Consider the following 20287-nt stretch of genomic DNA (forward strand, 5'->3'; position numbering starts at 1 on the left):
TCTTTTTCATTGAAAGCAAGTCTAAGAAGTGGTAGATTTGTTCTATGTGCACTCTTTCTATGCTTCTTGTTCTTATGTTTAGTTTTTGAGTCTTTTACTTGATTTTGTACACCAGCTTAAAACAGCTGAAAATACAATAATTTTGTTTTTGGAAAATATATTTCACAGCAGTTTAAATGGTAGAATGATTCCCTACACTGTACTTGCTTGTTTTGTCACATAAACTGAAATTAGGTGAACTATTATCTATTTTAGCAACCAGGAAATGACAGAGTAATTTTTGCAGTGCAGTTTTAAGCAGACAGAGAACAAGAAGAAGCATAGAGTGACAGCAACAAAAAAAGATGCTGAAACAGACAGCACAACAGGGAGGAAAACAAAATGGCTAGAGCAGAGGCGCACAGTGATGTGGGCTGATGTGGATAAAATGCCAGGGCAAAATTCGTGTCCCAGTCCGCCCCTGAATGCATTAATTGACTAATATTTGCCCCATATCCTAATAATTCTCATGTGCCAACATATCACCACATGGTGAAACTTGCACTCATGTAGATCTGAAATAATCGGATGGTGAAATTTGCCAGCCAACCAGAAATGCAAGGCGAAGCAATTCAGGCGTTCTTAAAAGTCATGACAAGCCTTGTCCTGCAAAGAAACGTGTTTATAGTTGAAAATGGATTTGGCAAGCAGTGTAGAGTGGAGCTTTATAGTTGCGTGCTTTATTCAATTTGTCCCAATAAGGAAAGTTCGACAAAATAATCCACCCTTGTCGAACGATAAAAATGTTGTCGATCTTTAGAAAATGTATCCTATATCCGACGTTTCCATTACACATGTCGCAATGATTTAGGTTTTTTTTGCGACATTGCTTTCGTTGAATTAACCTGTATCAATGGAAACCTGCGTGATGCAGTATCTTTTCTATTTCCAATCAAATTGTTCATCCCTTGCTATCGTCAGCGCGGGTACGAGGCACCTGTCATTTGATTGGTCCGTAGTGATGCTGCTTCCATTTAATAATTTGGACCCCATGTGAAAGAGGTGTGTCTTCAGGACAGTACACGCCTCTTACATAAAAGTCATTTCAACTAGTCAGGATATCAGATGGGCAAAAATACTTGAGGGTTGTTTGTTTCACTAAGGTCACGGCTCCGCTTCGAATTCTACTTCTCTCTATAAAAAAAACGCTTGCGTTTAATCTTCTTGTGACAGACGTTCCTTTGTGGGGGAAATACACCATCAATATCAGATTAATTCCTTGATCATCAGAATCAACTGCAGGTGTGAATTCATGTCTGTATTTTCTCCCCAAATATACTGGTAAGTATTTTTGTAATGATTTTTTTTTTTACACCTGCGATGTAATGACTTCTATGTTTGTTTTTTAAACAGAATTTCATTTTTGTATGTGATTTTTATTTATTTTTTAATTGTTTTTATATTTGCTAATGGGTATAATCAAGAGAACTACGATTTTCCTTTTTGAATGTAAATCGTCAAAAGAAGCTAGGCTATTTACTCCTTCAAACAATCACACATGCACTCTTGAATGTGTCAAAGTGCAGTTAGTGGATTATTATTATTTTTTCACAACGTGTAATCCACTTGAAAGAGAGCAGATCGCAAACAAAGCACTGCTCTGTTTTTCACATGGTGTCAGGTGGCCCACCAAGACTCTTTCCAGGTGTGCTTGAGGATCACCTTTTTTTCCTTTCACAAGGGGACATAGATGGGCAACCCAATGTTTTCACGTTGCTATGGGAGCATTGAGATACAATAGCTTTTAGTCAGACTACATACAATTGCAGAAGTAAGAACATAACATGAGTTTAGCTTTGTTTCTCGGCAAGCAAAGATACAACAATATGAGTGTTAAACCATATGTAAGACTTTCACATCATTTGACCTTTAGTGGTTGGGACTACTGACCTTTATTGGCAGGCGATTGTGGTAGGGTGTAATAGAGGTAGATGGAATGACCCTCTTATCCATTCACGGTCGGTCCATCACCTAGAGGAAGCTTGTGACTCAATCTCTCCATTTTACTCTGTACTCCTACCTCCTATATAGGCTAGTAACATTGCATCTAGGTTAAGAAGACTTTGTCCAAAAACTTCAAGCAAGACTTTGTTTTGCTTCTTTTTTTTATTTTTTTTTTACCTCTGCAAGTCTCGGTTTGCCTGCACCAGGAAGTGAAGACCCGACCCTGTTACTTACTGTAACCACAAAGCTTCTCGTCTGCGCTTTCAGTGTGCTTCTCTGTTCTTCAGAGAATCTGCTACATGGGGGATCCTTTTGCTTAGATCTCTTGATTATTGTTTCCTCATGCATTGCTACCTAATGTAGCACTTTTCTGTTCCTTTTTCAAAATGTTTAGTTATTGAATTTCAGGTTGATAAAATCATGAATTATATAACTGCAGTCCAATGTAAGGCATTTGATAGCTTTCCATGTTTTGCCATGGGCAGTTGTTGTGTTACATTTTTTTAAATTTTTTAAACAAGAACATGTCATTCTCCTATGAATTGATCAGGTCATCATGGACTAAATGCCTCTATTGTGGCATCTTTTAAGAAAAACATGTGGCATGGCAATATGTCATCAAGTTGAGTTGAAATAAACATGAGCTTCTTCTGCCCAGCCAGTAACCCTGAAAGTGTTTCCTGTATTCTGAGAAGGCTGAGCCACTCCATAAAGCAGCCCATGGACTAAAGCGGTGATCAGGACATGGCCCATTCATTCCAACATGTTTCAGAGAGAGTGACGCGGGCACCCTCCCACCCCCTACACACCTACAGGTTGTGACTTGGCCACCAGGCAGTCCAGCGATGGCATGGAATGTCAGCAGCCGCTTCGTGTTGTCGCCCCTGCACCTCAGATTTATGATGCGCGTAGCATTGGGAGGAGTAGAGGGGAAACCATGTCAATTATGCAACATGTAATATCCCATCCTGTGCATTGCTATGGGGATATATGTTTGGTCTCCATCAGCACCTTGGGCGAGCATGGGCCTCTGGTAGAGAGACTGGTAGACGACTTGGTAGACAACTTGGCAGGAACTATGTACCCACAGACAGACCTTCACAAATGTGCCATAATGATTCCCAAAAGCCCATCTAGATTGAAATAACCCCCTCACTTGGCCTATATCTTTTAAATGCAGCAGGTGACCTCTGATCCTTCGTTTTTTATTTGTTTAGCCTGGACACGTGTCAGTCTGAGATGCGTCTCATGCCCATGCCAGACCTCTGACTGGAATGTGTCTAAGGCTGGCATTAGCCCATATAGGACTGGCATTAGCCCATATGAGCATGTGACTATGTACAGTATGTAGGCCTAGATGTTCCTATGGACAGTGCTAAAGAGGGTCACTGAAGTGCCAAGCACTGAAGTGCCTGATCATGTCACATGCCCATTGAAGATGGGATGACAGGTCTAGCCAAAAGTTCTACTTGGCAATACTACTACAGACTTAAACCTTTTAAAATACCTGAATGGGCCTGGTCATTCAGAAAGGAGCCATTCCAGGTCAATCCTGGTGAATGATTTAAGATCCTAGGTCAAATCTGGACTGCATGTTTTGAGTACATTTGGAGTGCCGTGACTGATCTTTGGCAGTGGGCGTTTTAGACAGAGGGTTTGAGGTGCCCGTATAGAATAAATGTGTACTTGTATGGGTCCTGCTAGGGTAGAAGTAGGAATGCAAGACATTTGATCTCTTGGCCTCTGAATTAGTTGACACAATGGCTGCAAACTTTGAACTGGAAGTGTTTCCTATCTGCATCCCTGACGTGAGGATAATGGATTACCACAGGCTCATCAATTTGGAGCCTCTTGATTATACTTAGCATGGCTGCTTGAGGCAGACATTTCCACAAAAAAAGGACACATTGCGTAATCTCGAGCAGACACATTTAGATATAATGTATTTGAGTGGTATGTTCTCTCCCCGAGTCGAATTGTTACGTGTGCTCCTCCACTTCCTTGTCATTGTGCCCCTTTATGTTTTAGTAGGCTGACGTTCTGTTATTCTTAGCTGAGCAGGATGTTTGTACGATCCCAGAGCAGAAATATGACTGGCACAAGCAGTGTTTATCTTTCTCCCCTCTCTTCTGCACAGGTCTGTACTGTCACCGCTCTGTGTCTATGCGTTTCTGGCGTACCCTATGTCACTCTCTCCCCTCTCAAGAATGAAATGGGTTCAAGAGCATGTCTTTGCTGACAAAACATTTTTGACACTCAACCTTGCATAACCTTTGGACTAGTTTTTATTTGTAGATTTCCGGCTATTGTTGTCACCGACTTGATTGACTTGTAAAAGTACAAGATTCCAGAAGCCTATTCTGCCCTTTGGTCTTGGCTTGTGCGTTTCCCCTGTGGCTCCCACCTGCACAAAATAATTTTTGCTTCTCCCAATTTGTATGTGAGACATGGTAATGCAAACTTGGGAATGGAAATATTGAAAGATTAACAGCAGTAGCCATTGCTTCGGGGTGTGGCAATGCACATGTTGCCCTGTAAATTGATTTTTCGTGCGCATTTCTCCTTTTCAGTTTGAAGCCATTGAGACTCTTTCTGACAGATTCAGAATAGATGAACACTTTATGGTATATGGGATATGTTCCTTATCCTAAAGAATGTGTACATCTGCCTCGGTCCTATATTATGGGACCAAAAGGCTGACTTTCTACATGAAAGTGATGTTGGAAAATGTGGATGGCCTAGTGCCTTTATTTGCAATTATTGGATTGACCGAAGTTTAAAGATTTTTATCTGGAACTTAATCCCTGTACAATGAAATACTGGTTGTTGAGCTCCACTTGTTTATTGCCAGTCAGAGTATGAGAAGTTTTTATTTTGGTGCTTTCTAAACTGACGTGTTCTTTTAATGGAAAGTCTTGATTCCCATTGGAGACGGTCTTACATTACTGTTTTGGCATTAATAGGTTCTTGAATGATGTTAAACATGGACGTCTTGGAAAGAAGAACTCAACAAAGCAGTGAAGTAACATGAGAGATTGGCAAACTGAGTCATAGGAAACATCTCTATTTTTGCCCACAACCTCTTATGGTGAAAACGTTTCATGCTCCGATGACAGAATGTTAACAAATCGAAAGGTGCCACTCTTAATTTCTCCATAAAGGGAGTCGAAGTCCAGGGTTCACAGCTCAGGGTCTTATCTGACATTGTACACAGGATTACTGTCAAAATACCTCTGGGGAAACTTGACAAGTATTGGGAAAATATATATTTTAATTTGAGATGAAAGAATTTAGGCTCCTTTTTTTAAAGTGCACTTCATAGGTTTACCTAAAATGTTTTACTGGTCATGTCTAGAATATGTCGAAATGGCTAACCACTTAACTTTCCATCGTCTCTAAAATACACATGTTTTTTATATATTCAGGGTTAAAAGTAGGTTAATGGCACCCAATGTTCTACTTTTTTGTGGAAACAAATGACTGACTTGTTATATTTGGACCAAGTATGTGCTTGAGCTGCTCATCTGATGCAGGTGGTCATCTACAGTATGTTCTGTTTCCTGTCCCAGTTGTAGTTGTCCTATAGTGGGTTGACCACCCTGACCATAGTCCTGTGGACGCTGACCACTGTGCCACCGGGCTTTAAATAGAAAGCGTGAGAAGAACGCTCTGCTCGGTTGATATCTTGGTTCTCAAACATCCCAAGAATAACTTTTCCTCCCACAAAGTGCCTCTGTTCAGTCATTTCTTACAGTGCTTCAGCATGTACAGTGCACTGAAGTGGATAAACAACATCTTGTTGCTTCAACTAAAATGGAAAGTTCTGTGAACCTTTTGATGTAACTGAGGGTATTGGGTCCGTCCCGTGTTAGGGGTTCCAGTCAAATTGCACTGCACGCCCACAATGCATTCTTGCTATGACTGTCCCCTCACTGCTAGTTTAATCATACCTCATCTTGTATGAAGACATGGCTACTCAATGCAAACCACATCTTGGTGGTGGTGTAGCTTTGTTGTGCACTACATTTATGCTGCATAGTCTGTCAGTGGTCAGACTAAATATAAACCACTGCATGCATGCATACAGACCAAACGAAAGACTGAACAAGGCCTATGCGTAGCTTTTTCATTGCAAACACAATACCAAAGGGCCATATCTCATGCACATCAACTACATGAAAGTCATACTCGGTCATCTCACTAAATGGACTGGATGAATTTGCATATTACTTCCCAAAGTAATAGCTACACGTAAATTATATTACACCAACCTATCAGTTCTTCATTGTGCAGCCTCTTGTACAGCACCATTATTGTGACACATGTACCTGTTCTGTGTAATGCTCCTCAGTGTGAAAGTTTGGGACTAACAGTAGATCCTGAATAGTCGAATAACCCAGTCCTTTCCCCTATGTCTCTCTCCAGCCCAGTGTTTGTGCCAAGTGGAGACGACATGACTGAGGTGATGATCAGTAGCACCCCCATGGAGGACATAAGGCTCAGCCCCAGCAAGGACCGGCTCTCCTTCCAGGTAACACGCACACACAAGTTCAAGTTTCTACTTTGTTGTCCCAGAGGGAAATTGGTTTGCTGCTAGATCATGGTACAAAGGGGGAGAGGGGGGCAGCAGAGGGTGTAGTAGTTTTTTAATTGGTTTATGTCACTGTTCAAATGTCCCCACCACTATTAGTAACCCTCTGAACAAAAGGATGGATTAGGGACAGCCAAGGCTGTATGTTCCATTATAGCTCTTACTGTAAGCAGCTCACCCAGGGGACTATGGGTAAGGAGTGGTTTGTTTTCCCAATCAGGAGGTCTAGTCATCAGCGTTATTGTTGCAAGTTATGCAAACAAAACCTTTTTTAGGAATTTAGGGGGGCTGTTTAAGGAAAGGGTCTTTGTGTGGTGGAAAATTGTGTATTTGCCTCGTGGTGGGGAGGAGTGCAGCTTTGCACGGAGTTAGAGATGATTGCAAAGACTTTAAAAACATGCAAAGGAAATGAATAGGAGTTTGTAGAATCGCAATGTCACAACCCACAGAGAGGCAACTTTCTGAATAGCAAGCCATCTGGTGGCCTTGACAAGTTTGATTTGTTTCCACTGCTTCTGTTTATTACTGCTGGGTCAATGCTTCATCTCTGGAAACAAACAATCAGGGCCATATTAAGGCCAACCCACTCCTTTATGATCGTCTGTGACCTGTATGTGTCAGAGTTGACTCGGAGGATGCAGACTGATCCTACAGGAAGGTGGGCTGCCTGCCCCTCACCATTTACACACCAGCTGTGTGTCTGTCCTGTGAGGATAAGGAAGGAGGTGGTGAAGGTCTCTTCTCTGCCCATGAGGATGGACAGACAGCTGGGTGGTTTAACTGCTTCCTCATCCAAATTCATTGGCTTTGGTCCAATTTGTGAGTCCATCACCTGAATGCCAGCTGTGTTTCTGCAAGGCAACATGGTATTCATCGCTGAAAGAGTGATGTAAGATATGCAGTTTTCCAGAGCAGAGGAACTGGAGGTTGATTATGTTACGGAGGTGAGAGCTTCTCTGTGGCAGCTTCAATTGTTGTTTGAGTCAGCGCTGGAGTGATTCCTGATCTACAACTACAACCCAAAATAGCTACAACCCAAAATAGCTGTCATTGTGCCTCGCTGGCGATGCATTGCCGTTTCCTGTCACTGGAAGTAAAACAAGCTGTGACGTGTTTGCCGGTGGTCTTATAGCAAGGTTAATCTCTGCCCAATTCCCCTCGGTGATGACGCATAGACATTAGCAACACAGGCAAGGAGATACTAAACCTCCCTGCGCACACATGCACTAACACACACATATACTCACCATCTCTCAGACCTGCACTAACATACACGTACTCACTCAAACACACATGCACTGACTAACACACATGCTCACACTCACATACCCACACCATAGGAGGCTGAGGGGAGGACGGCTTATGATAAAGGCTAGAATGGAGTGAATGTGACGGTATCAACCACATTGAAACCACGTGTTTGATGCCGTTCCATGTATTCCGTTCCAGCCATTACTATGAGCCCGTCTAAACAAACTGAAACACAGCCGTTTTTCAGAACATTTTGTTCCCCCCTTTCTCTCATCATCCCCCTCTCATTGTTTTCAGGGAGACTTGGACACAGCTGGACGCTCTCTCTCCCAGCCACTCTCTCCCCCTACCTCTCTTCCTCCCCCTCACACTCTATCCTTCTCAGCCTCATCTAATGCTTTCTTTCCACTGTGTTTTTGCCCAGACAGCGACATCGCTTTCCTCTTCCAATGTCTCCCACTGAAATATGCAGATCTAAAAATATTCTTCCACTTTATCCAAACATAAAAAATGCTGTTCTTGGACCAGGAAAGGCTTTTTTTTTTTTTTTGCCATTTCTCTTGTCTTGAGAGCAAAAGGAAGGCAGGGAATGCATGTAATCTCTCATGCCCTTCATTTTAGATCCAAAAAAATCAGCAAGTCTGGCCTTGCACACCCACAATGCATTTGGGTCTAGGTTTCACTGCTTTTTTAATGATTTTGTCAACCCATTGCTTAGCTTTCAGTATCATCAGGGTATTGGTTGTTATTTAGTCATCCTGTCACAGAGTAAGTAAGCATTTAATTGTACTGTGTATCCTGTGCATATATGACAAATTAACTTAACCAAATGAAAACAAGGTGATAGATATTGTCAAGTTATTAGTAAGGTCTACTTCCTTAGTGTGCTTGGTTTTTTGTTTCTTGACGATAACAGACTTGCTGTAGGTTTTCAATGCTATGACTTGCTCTTGTATAATCTCCCCATTTGTCAGTCACACGGTGTTGGATAACAAGTTGTAAGCACTTAAAAGCAGCTTTGGCACCATGCTTTCCAAAGCTGTAAAATGTAGCATGATGCAACATGAAAAACTGTGACCAGACCCAAGGACACCCAGGACTTTAAGTGTGTTTTTGTGCTTTCCTCAGATCTTTCCAGACCCCTCAGACTTTGAGCGCTGCTGTAAGCTGAAAGACCGCCTGCCCTCCATCGTAGTGGAGCCCACGGAGGGGGAAGTGGAGAGCGGCGAGCTGCGTTGGCCTCCTGAGGAATTCATTGTCAGTGAAGAAGAGGAGAAGGAGAACCATGGCAAAAGCCAAACTGGACAGCCAACGCAGAACAACCAGGACTAGAGGCCAAACGACAAACCCTACTCCCACCTACATCCCACTCGCACTTAACCCACTCACTGAGTGACTAGGGGAACACATGTCAGTGATGCTCACTTTCCTTCCCTTGACACCAAAGCATCACTCTAAAGAGAAGCAATATGCATGCTTTACTTAATCTACTTTTTGGATTTCACCTCTGTTGCTTAACCACACACACACACACACACACACCATATGTATGAAAATACACACACACACACACACCATATGTATGAAAATACACACACACACACACACACACACACACACACACACACCATATGTATGAAAATACACACACACCAAGCACCCCTATGTCTCACCCTAAAATGCAGGTCCAGTAAAACGGTGGCAGCTCAGTGCTCCATGGACAGATCTCGTACTGAAGGAGACTACAATGCCCACGCCAAATCTGCTGGCCACATGACTCCAGAGACTCTTATACCCAGAGACTACTGCTTTGGTACGCAAGCGGATTTCTGTTTTTCATACCTTCGATATATGGATTGAAATGTACGTGACTACGATTGCCATTGCCGTCTGTGGATCTCATAGTCTGTCTTAAAGCCTTGTGTGTATGTTGGTGGGGTTTGTTTTGTTCGTTTCGGTGGATTGTGATGACTGACAGGAAGTAGGGGTTACTGTGAACAACACAAAGAGACCGTTAGTCTCCGTTGGGCAAAGGAGTAACTTTTACACTGAGAGGGAACTCTTCCCTACTTCTATAAAAGTTCATGATATGTACAGTATAATATGAACGCTGGTTGTGCACTGAAACACTCATCTGCTTTGTTTTTTCCCTTGTCTTGTCCCCCCTGATGACATTTGATAGGTCTTGGAGGGGGGGGGGGGCAATTAGTCAATATGAATCAATGTATTTTTTTCGATGTAGTGATTAAAACCAACAATGTCACTAAAATAGACACTCAGTGAAGGACATTTTTGCCCTCCGAGCCAATACCTGAGGTTATTGTTGATTGGTTTATTTTGTTATTGTCACAAAACATTCATGAGACTGAAATTAGTTCGAAGTGATTCTCACCAGAGCGCTGAGTTCACTGATCTCATCTTCACTGATCAGCCATTATGTCACCCTCAACCAGTAAGGTATATCACGATACATGGACTTGACTAGCTACCTCTTGTACATTTCTGAACAACTCCCAAATTTCCAGTTCATAAACTCTGGACTCTGTTCTCTTACTAACAAGTCCTCCACAGTAGCTTCCTTTTTATAATCTTAAACAGTTACTGGTATCTGTCCTTGTTTTGTTAAAGCCAGTTAGTTGACCCCGACTCATAAATTGCCACCTGGTTTGTATGCAATTTGTTAAACTAATGATGTTTTGCAATCTATTTCTCTATTCTACATCACTAGCTGTTCAGCCTTCTGGGAAAGATGTTAAAGGCATGATGTTTGCTGAAAAAAAGAAGATAGTGTATATGAAGTTTTGTGTATGTCTCTCCCTCTGTAAATGGCATTAGGGCTCTGTACAGAACATCTCCTTTTCTCTCTGCTGTCACCCACAGGTACTGTGCTTTGTTTTTGTAAAGCTCAGGGAGGATAGCTGCCATTTTGCTCATGTTTTGTTGTATTTAGATCACTTTACTCTGATGAACAGAGGTTGTAAATAAACATTTGAATTTGCTTCCAACTGTCTGACTGATTCCTTGTGCTATGTCAGAGGTTGCAGAAGCAGATCCAGTGCTATGGAGCAAAATACACTTTCTGGGGAAACCCTATAGTCTCTTGTTTTCAACAAATGCACATGTTTTTCTTTATTTAAAGTATTTTTATTCCCCTCACCTGCATTGTTTACAGAATCTGGTGCCCTTTTGTTTTACTTCCTGCACATCATTGCGTCTCTAGCTTATTGACGCATGTATACAGAATATATACAGTTGAAGTCAGACGTTTACATACACCTTAGCCAAATACATTTCAACTCAGTTTTTCACAATTCCTTACATTTAATCCTAGTGAAAATTCCATGTTTTAGGTCAGGATCACCACTTTTTATTTTAAGAGTGTGAAATGTCAGAAAAAGTGATTTTATTTCAGCTTTCATTTCTTTCATCACATTCCCAGTGGGTCAGCAGTTTACATACACTCAATTAGTATTTGGTAGCATTGCCTTTAAATTGTATAACTTGGGTCAAATGTTTTGGGTAGCCTTCCACAAGCTTCCCACAATAAGTTGGGTGAATTTTGGCCCATTCCTCCTGACAGAGCTGGTATAACAGAGTCAGGTTTGTAGGCCTCCTTGCTCGCACACGCTTTTTCAGTTCTGCCCACAAATTGTCTATGGGATGAAGTCATGGCTTTGTGATGGCCACTCCAATATCTTCACTTTGTTGTGCGTACGCCATTTTGCATTAACTTCAGAAGTATGCTTGGGGTCATTGTCCATTTGGAAGACCCATTTGAGACCAAGCTTTCATTTCCTGACTGACGTCTTGAGATGTTGCTTCAATACATCTACATAACTTTCCTCCCTCATGACGCCATCTATTTTGTGAAGTGCACCAGTCCCTCCTGCAGCAAAGCACCCCCACAACATGATGCTGCCACCCCCGTGCTTCACGGTTGGGATGGTGTTCTTCGGCTTGCAAGCGTCCCCCTTTTTCCTCCAAACATAATGGTCATTATGGCCAAACAGTTCTATTTTTGTTTCATCAGACCAGAGGGCATTTCTACAAAATATACAATCTTTGTCCCCATGTGCAGTTGCAAACCGTAGTCTGGCTTTTATGGCGGGTTTGAAGCTTGCTGAGCGGCCTTTCAGGTTATGTCGACATAGGCCTTGTTTTACTGTGGATAAAGATACTTTTGTACCTGTTTCCTTCAGCATCTTCATAAGGTCCTTTGTTGTTCTGTTCCAAAGTATGTTTACCTCTAAGAGACAGAACGTGTCTCCTTCCTGAGTGGTATGACGGCTGCGTGGTCCCATGGTGTTTATACTTGGGTACTATTGTTTGTACAGATGAACTTGGTACCTTCAGGCATTTGGAAATTGCTCCCAAGGATGAACAAGACTAGTGGAGGTCTACAATTTTTATTTTCCTGAGGTCTTGGCTGATTTCTTTTGATTTTCTCATGATGTCAAGCAAAGAGGCACTGAGTTTGAAGGTAGGCCTTGAAATACATTTGCAGGTACACCTCCAATTGACTCAAATGATGTCAATTAGCTTATCAGAAGCTTCTAAAGCCATTACATAATTTTCTGGAATTTTCCAAGCTGTCCAAAGGCACAGTCAACTTAGTAGGTAAACTTCTGATCCACTAGAATTGTGATACAGTGAATTATAAGCAAAATAATCTGTAAACAATTGTTGGAAAAATGACTTGTCATGCACAAAGTAGATGTCCTAACCGACTTGCCAAAACTATAGTTTGTTGGAGTGGTTGAAAAAACGTTTAAAAAAAAGTTTTAATGACTCCAACCTAAGTGTTTGTAAACTTCCGACTTCAACTGAATATATAAAGCATAGACCACACTTCCTGTTTTCTAACCTCTTCTCAGACACTGAAATATTTTTGCAACCTACTGAAACGCATTGCTGATTCTGAATTCAAGATTTGTGAAGAGTGCTATGAACAGTGACATTATAGTACAATGAGGGAAAACACACATGCCGATACTTTACAGCAGGGGTACTCAACTCTTACCCTACGAGGTCCGAAGCCTGCTGGTTTTCTGTTCTACCTGACAATTAATTGCTCACACCTGGTGTCACAGACAGGCCTTAATCAGCCTAGACTAGAGGGGAACAATGAAAAAAGTGCAGTGAAACTGGCATTGAGGTCCAGAGTTGAGTTTGAGGGCTTTACAGGAACAAGTCAAGTCCGTGAAAACACACTTCACAGATGACTCACTGCTTTGTACTGATAAACATGATCTGGACAAGTTTGTTTGACTTGTACCTGGAAATGTCCATCAAAGGTGAAGAGGGCGTTATCTGAGGGGGACAAGGGCCTCTTAGATTGGCCAGGGGGCACTCTCAATGTCCTCATACCACTTTCTGGAATGTGAACAATGAGCTGACATAGAGAAGGGTAGTGGCCTCTAGTGGCCAAGGCTGTAATAGCATGGGCAGCGCCATTGAGGGCTTCCACCATTTTAATGTAGTCAACTGGGTGGGACTTCGAACTTCATTTGCTGATGACCCTGTTAGAGTCATGTCCAACAAGGTCATCAGGAGGGATTAGCCAATTGCGAATATGAACATTTATTACTTCAAATTGGAGATTGCCTCAATGGTGCTGCCCATGCTGTCACAGGCGCCATAATGGCACAAATACAAAGATGAGTCCTCTATGTATCTCTATGGCTGACATTCTCCCTTGCTTCCTTCTTCCTGGAAAAAGTGGTTCTTAAAAAGTTATTAATACATGGTCAGCTCATAACAGCAAGGGACGTGGGACCACAGGGAGAAGGTCGGGCCCAGCCAATCAGTAATTATCACTTGCTTTGTCCCGCCACCACTGCTATATTGGGGGAATTTGTTTTGCATATGGCACAGTGTGTCAGGGGAGGGCGGGGTTTGAACATTTTAGATCATTCCATTGGTGAACTCTCCACCCACCTGGGGCACCGGGCCATGCAATACGAACTGGCCCATTGTCAGGACCACTTTGTTGATAAGAATGCTCAAAATATATAGGATATCGTACACTATACATACAAAGTAGTGTAGCAGGATTTGACTGTTTATACAGTTGACGTTCGGACGTTCACATACACCTTAGCCAAATACATTTAAACTCTGTTTTTCACAATTCCTGACATATAATCCTAGTAACAATTCCTTGTCTTAGGTCAGTTAGGATCACCACTTTATTCTAAGAATGTGAAATGTCAGAATAATAGTAGAGAGAATGATTTATTCAGCTTTTATTTCTTTCATCACATTCCCAGTTGGTCAGAAGTTTACATTTGCTCAATTAGTATTTGGTAGCATTGCCTTTAAATTTTTTAACTTGGGTCAAATATTTCAGGTAGCCTTCCACAAGCATCCCACAATACGTTGGGTGAATTTTGGCCCATTCCTCCTGACAGAGCTGGTGTAACTGAGTCAGGTTTGTAGGCCTCCTTGCCCGCACACGCTTTTTCAGTTCTGCCTACATACTTCCTATGGGATTGAGGTCAGGGCTTTGTGATGGCCACTCCAATACCTTGACTTTGTTGTCCTTAAGCCATTTTGCCACAACTTTAGAAGTATGCTCCTGCAGAAGTCCCTCCTGCAGCAAAGCACCCCCACAACATGATGCTGCCACACCCATGCTTCACGGTTGGGATGGTGTTCTCCAGCTTGCAAGCCTCCCCCTCATTCCTCCTAACATAACGATGGTCATAATGGCCAAATATTTCTATTTTTGTTTCATCAGACCAGAGGACATTTCTTCAAAAAATACAATCTTTGTCCCCATGTGCAGGTGCAAACCGTAGTCTGGCTTTTTTATGCCGGTTTTGGAGCAGTGGCTTCTTCCTTGCTGAGCGGCCTTTCAGGTTATGTCGATATAGGACTCGTTTTACTGTTGATATAGATACTTTTGTACCTGTTTCCTCCAGCAACTTCACAAGGTCCTTTGCTGTTGTTCTGGGATTGATTTGCACTTTTTGCACCAAAGTACATTCATCTCTAGGAGACAGAACGTGTCTCCTTTCTGAGCGGTGTGACGGCTGCGTGGTCCCATGGTGTTTATACTTGCGTACTATTGTTTGTACAGATGAACGTGGTACCTTCAGGCGTTTGGAAATTTCTCTCAAGGATGAACCATACTTGTGGAGGTCTACAATTTTTTTCCTGAGGTCTTGGCTGATTTCTTTTGATTTTCTCATGATGTCAAGCAAAGAGGCACTGAGTTTGAAGGTAGGCCTTGAAATACATCCACAGGTACACCTTCAATTGACTCAAGTGATATCAATTAGCCTATCAGAAGCTTCTAAAGCCATGACATCATTTTCTGGAATTGTCCAAACAGTTTAAAGACACAGTTAACTTAGTGTATGTAAACTTCTGATCAACTGGAATTGTGATACAGTGTTAATAAGTGAAATAATCTGTCTGTAAACAATTGTTGGAAAAATTACTTGTGTCATGCACAACGTAGATGTCCGAACTGACTTGCCAAAACTATGGTTTGTTAACAAGAAATGTGTGGAATGGTTGAAAAACAAGTTTTAATGACTCCAATTTAAGTGTATGTAAACTTCCGACTTTAACTGTAACTGGGTTAGTGAGGTTTTTCTTCTGATCAGTTATCTTGCATCAGTATCGTAACAGTAACATTCAATCCACTCAGCTCAAGTTCCAACACTCCATCTCTCAATCAAGTTGGAGCAAATCTAAAGTTAATCATGTAGTAGTTACATAACTCAACCCTTAGTGAATTGACATCTGATTTTAATCCATTTGTTTTTCTTTTCTTCCTGCTGGTCTATAAATGTCATTGCTTTCCCAATTTCCTTGTGTGAACAACCATGTAAGTGCATTGGGGTTGCAATGGCAACAGCCTTCATTTGGCCAGCGATAACATCAGAGCACCAAATTGACACTGGGGACAGATTGCGTATCCTATACTGTTGTTGGCTTGTAGCACTGGGTGTGTGAGAATGTGTATTAGTGAGAGTGTGAGTGGGGGCTTGGCTGTGTAATAAACTTTGGTCAGAAGGCTTGAAGCACAGTCACTGATAGCTCTTCTAGCCATTCTTGGAATTCTTTCCGATGGAAACAATCTGCCACTGATTCCAGTGTGTCAGCACAGTCTGTCCCTCTACCCCCTAACTTCTCAATGACTCTTGAAGTCAACCACATCAACACACACACTCTCTCGCTTCGCTGTCTCATTCTCTCGCTCTCCCTTCTACTCCCAGCACCATTCCCCACATTCACATACTCACATCCGGACCCGAGACCACTCACACTCACACACACCACACACCCTCTCTATCTCGCTCAAGCATGGTACTGTATCTTGGTTGACACAGTGGCTTATGCGACAGTATGAGCTCATGCTGACTCTCTCTCTCTTTCTCTCTCGTCCTTTCTCTTTCTGACATCTTTAACCCCCTTCACCATACTACTCTGATGTTCTAATAAGTTTCCCATAATTGACTGCAGTTACATTCACTGCCTCACATTACATGTTATGTAATGTTACATGACATTACAACAATACTTATAACCTTGTTATCTGTTTTGTGCCCAATCATGGTATGCTTGCTGAGTGTGCTGTATATATATGTGTGTGTGTGTGTGTGTGTGTGTGTGTGTGTGTGTGTGTGTGTGTGTGTGTGTGTGTGTGTGTGTGTGTGTGTGTGTGTGTGTGTGTGTGTGTGTGTGTGTGTGTGTGTGTGTGTGTGTGTGTGTGCGCGAGTGCAAATTTGCAAGTACATTTGTGTGTGAGTTTGTGCATTTATGACTGCTTTTTTTGTGTGTGCCATGTGCGTAAGGGAAATATTTTTTCCCATGGTTCCTCAAGTGTGAGAAGCAAATAGAGCTCTCAGGGCATGAAGCAAAACATCTGCTAGTTATTTATACCCTGTCTGGAGACTGGACACCAAGAGTACACATAGCTGGCACAACCAACCAGGGGAGAGATACGCACATAGGGGCATAACGAGAGAAGAGACAGAAGAGATGAAGGGACAAATGGGAAAACATAAAGGAGGGGTGGGGGAGATCAGAGCAGGGCTGGGCCAAGAGAGAGCAGAGCAAGAGGTACATTTGGCCAAGGGATTGAGCATAGCTAGGAATTACATTGGGTTCATCAACAATCAATTATTTGGTGACTTACAAAGTAGGCCAACAAAGGTAAGATAAAGATAGGATAAGGATAGGGAAAGTGAAGATTTGAAAGCAGAAATTAGTTAAGGGCACAACAAAGGAGCTTTGTGAATTTAATCAGTCCATGCTTGCACATTGTTACACATGATGGTATGATTTTTTTCAGGAAACCATCCCAGAGATATGATGTATAGTCAGGCAGTAAAGGGTATGCATCTTTGAGGTCAGGGAGGTTCTTGGGTTGTGTGGGCATGTGTCTTTACCCCACAGAAGTGAAAGTACCAAATTCATTATCAGTACACCCAGTGTGGCAAAGAGACTGACTCATTGACTGGTGTTCAAAACAAAGCCTCAATGATTTGTAAATTAATTAAAGTCAAACACAGTCAATACTTGGAAACGGTACATTCAACTGAAGCAGTCCCAGCAGACAGTAATACATAGCCTATATAGCCTACACAAATGTGCAATACTGCATGCATAATAGGACAGATGATTCAAAGCATTCCATATCAGAGGGATTAATCTGCTATTTAATATGGTGATGTTAGGGTACACTGCCATCGTGTCCCAGAGCTTTATGAGCTTTGATCAATTACGGATGTACTTTTGTGTGTTAATGTGCTAATCTGCAGCTAATCTGTCTATTCATATCAATGACAGGTTATGCTCTTCCATAACCTGTCATTGATATAAATAGACAGCTTATGCCCCCCCTGATCTGTAATGCCTGAAGACCAGAGTGGAAAAAACTGGCTCAAATCACCATTCTAAAAAAGAGAGAGGGAGAAGAGGTAGAGCAAGAGAGAGAGAGAGAGAGAGAGAGAGAGCTAAAGAGAGGGAGAGAGAGAGAAAGATAGAGGCAGGTGGGGTATCAGTTCAAAACAGAACAATGGTGACTGATTTCACTATGGACATTTAGAGGTGTCAAATCAATGTTATCATCAGTGTTTTAACGCAGATGTATCTGGATAGAAAGAAGGCAATAGTTCTGAATAATGAGAACGAGTGACATGTAGAGAGTAACAACAGAAAGACAGGGGAAATTGAAATGAGACAATTATGCAAGACCCAATAAGAGAGAAGAAAGGATGATGGTACAGAGGAAGTGTCAAATCAAATCAAATCAAAATTGTATTGGTCACATACTGTCACGTTCTGACCATCGTTCGTATGTGTTTTCCTTGTTTTAGTGTTGGTCAGGACGTGAGCTGGGTAGGCATTCTATGTTGTGTGTCTGGTTTGTCTATTTCTATGTTTGGCCTGATATGGTTCTCAATCAGAGGCAGGTGTTAGTCATTGTCTCTGATTGGGAACCATATTTAGGTAGCCTGTTTTGTGTTGGGTTTTGTGGGTGATTGTTCCTGTCTCTGTGTTTGCACCAGATAGGACTGTTTAGGTTTTCACTTGTCCTGTTTTGTTTAGTCTGTTCATGTATAGTCATCTTTCTAAATTAAACATGAATAACCATCACGCTGCATTTTGGTCCGCCTCTCTTTCACCACAGGAAAGCCCTTACACATACACATGATTAGCAGATGTTATTGCGGGTGTAGCGAAGTGCTTCTAGCTCCGACAGTGCAGTAATATCTAACAAGCAATATCTAACAAATTGCACAACATATACCCAATACACACAAATCTAAGTAGGAATGAATTAAGACTATAGGCAGTGGGGAGAACAAGTATTTGATACACTGCCGATTTTGCAGGTTTTCCTACTTACAAATCACGTAGAGGTCTGTAATTTTTTATCATAGGTACACTTCAACTGTGAGAGACGGAATCTAAAACAAAAATCCAGAAAATCACATTGTATGATTTTTAAGTAATTAATATGCATTTTATTGCATGACATAAGTATTTGATACATCAGAAAAGCAGAACTTAATATTTGGTACAGAAACCTTTGTTTGCAATTACAGAGATCATACGTTTCCTGTAGTTCTTGACCAGGTTTGCACACACTGCAGCAGGGATTTTGGCCCACTCCTCCATACAGACCTTCTCCAGATCCTTCAGGTTTCGGGGCTGTCGCTGGGCAATATGACCTTTCTCCTCCCTCCAAAGATGTTCTTTTGGGTTCAGGTCTGGAGACTGGCTAGGCCACTCCAGGACCTTGAGATGCTTCTTACGGAGCCACTCCTTAGTTGCCCTGGCTGTGTGTTTCGGGTCGTTGTCATGCTGGAAGACCCAGCAACGACCCATCTTGTCACGTTCTGACCTTAGTTCCTTTGTTATGTCTTTGTTTTAGTATGGTCAGGGCGTGAGTTGGGTGGGTTGTCTATGTTCCGTTTTCTATGTTGTGTTTTTGCATTTGGCCTGGTGTGGTTCTCAATCAGAGGCAGGTGTCGTTAGTTGTCTCTGATTGAGAATCATACTTAGGTAGCCTTTTCCCACTTGTGTTTCGTGAGTGTTTATTTTCCGTGTTTGTTTCCACACAGAACTGTTTCGGTTTTGTTTTGTCACGTTGTCGTTTATTATTTTGTTCAGTGTTCTTATTAAAAACCAAGATGAACACTTACCACGCTGCGTATTGGTCCGATCCTTGCTACTCCTCCTCAGAAGAGGAAGGAGAAAGCCGTTACACATCTTCAATGCTCTTACTGAGGGAAGGAGGTTGTTGGCCAAGATCTCGCGATACATGGCTCCATCCATCCTCCCCCCAATACGGTGCAGACGTCCTGTCCCCTTTGCAGAAAAGCATCCCCAATGAATTTCCACCTCCATGCTTCACGGTTGGGATGGTGTTCTTGGGGTTGTACTCATCCTTCTTCTTCCTCCAAACACGGCGAGTGGAGTTCAGACCAAAAAGCTATATTTTTGTCTCATCAGACCACATGACCTTCTCCCATTCCTCCTCTGGATCATCCAGATGGTCATTGGCAAACTTCAGACGAGCCTGGGCATGCGGTGGCTTGAGCAGGGGACCTTGCTCCATGATGGCGTAGTGTGTTACTAATGGTTTTCTTTAAGACTGTGGTCCCAGCTCTCTTCAGGTCATTGACCAGGTCCTGCCGTCTAGTTCTGGGCTGATCTCTCACCTTCCACATGATCATTGATGCCCCACAAGGTGAGATCTTGCATGGAGCCCCAGACCGAGGGTGATTGACCATCCTCTTGAACTTCTTCCATTTTCTAATAATTGCACCAACAGTTGTTGCCTTCTCACTAAGCTGCTTGCCTATTGTCCTGTAGCCCATCCCAGCCTTGTGCAGGTCTACAATTTTATCCCTGATGTCCTTACACAGCTCTCTGGTCTTGGCCATTGTGGAGAGGTTGGAGTCTGTTTGATTGAGTGTGTGGACAGGTGTCTTTTCT

At 42.2% G+C, this 20287-nt stretch overlaps 1 protein-coding gene across 1 annotated transcript; it reads left to right on the forward strand.

Annotated features, from left to right (window-relative positions):
• The first annotated feature begins 1063 nt into the window (after nucleotides 1-1063).
• On the forward strand, nucleotides 1064-10824 carry LOC112261634 (protein LBH). The gene is made up of 3 exons (XM_024437114.2): nucleotides 1064-1320; nucleotides 6409-6514; nucleotides 8954-10824. Exons 1-3 carry the CDS (start codon nucleotides 1292-1294, stop codon nucleotides 9155-9157), a joined length of 339 nt encoding a protein of 112 aa, XP_024292882.1. The 5' UTR covers nucleotides 1064-1291; the 3' UTR covers nucleotides 9158-10824.
• Nucleotides 10825-20287: the final 9463 nt, after the last annotated feature.

Source organism: Oncorhynchus tshawytscha, linkage group LG11 (assembly GCF_018296145.1).
Source record: "Oncorhynchus tshawytscha isolate Ot180627B linkage group LG11, Otsh_v2.0, whole genome shotgun sequence".
Lineage (NCBI taxonomy): Eukaryota > Metazoa > Chordata > Actinopteri > Salmoniformes > Salmonidae > Oncorhynchus > Oncorhynchus tshawytscha.

Excerpts from the sequence above, each read along its gene's own strand:
- LOC112261634 (XM_024437114.2), top strand. The coding sequence starts at position 1,292 with ATGTCTGTATTTTCTCCCCAAATATACTG. Across the intron at positions 1,321-6,408 it reads TTTTCTCCCCAAATATACTG|CCCAGTGTTTGTGCCAAGTG; the intron begins GTAAGTATTTTT and ends GTCTCTCTCCAG. Across the intron at positions 6,515-8,953 it reads AGGACCGGCTCTCCTTCCAG|ATCTTTCCAGACCCCTCAGA; the intron begins GTAACACGCACA and ends TGCTTTCCTCAG.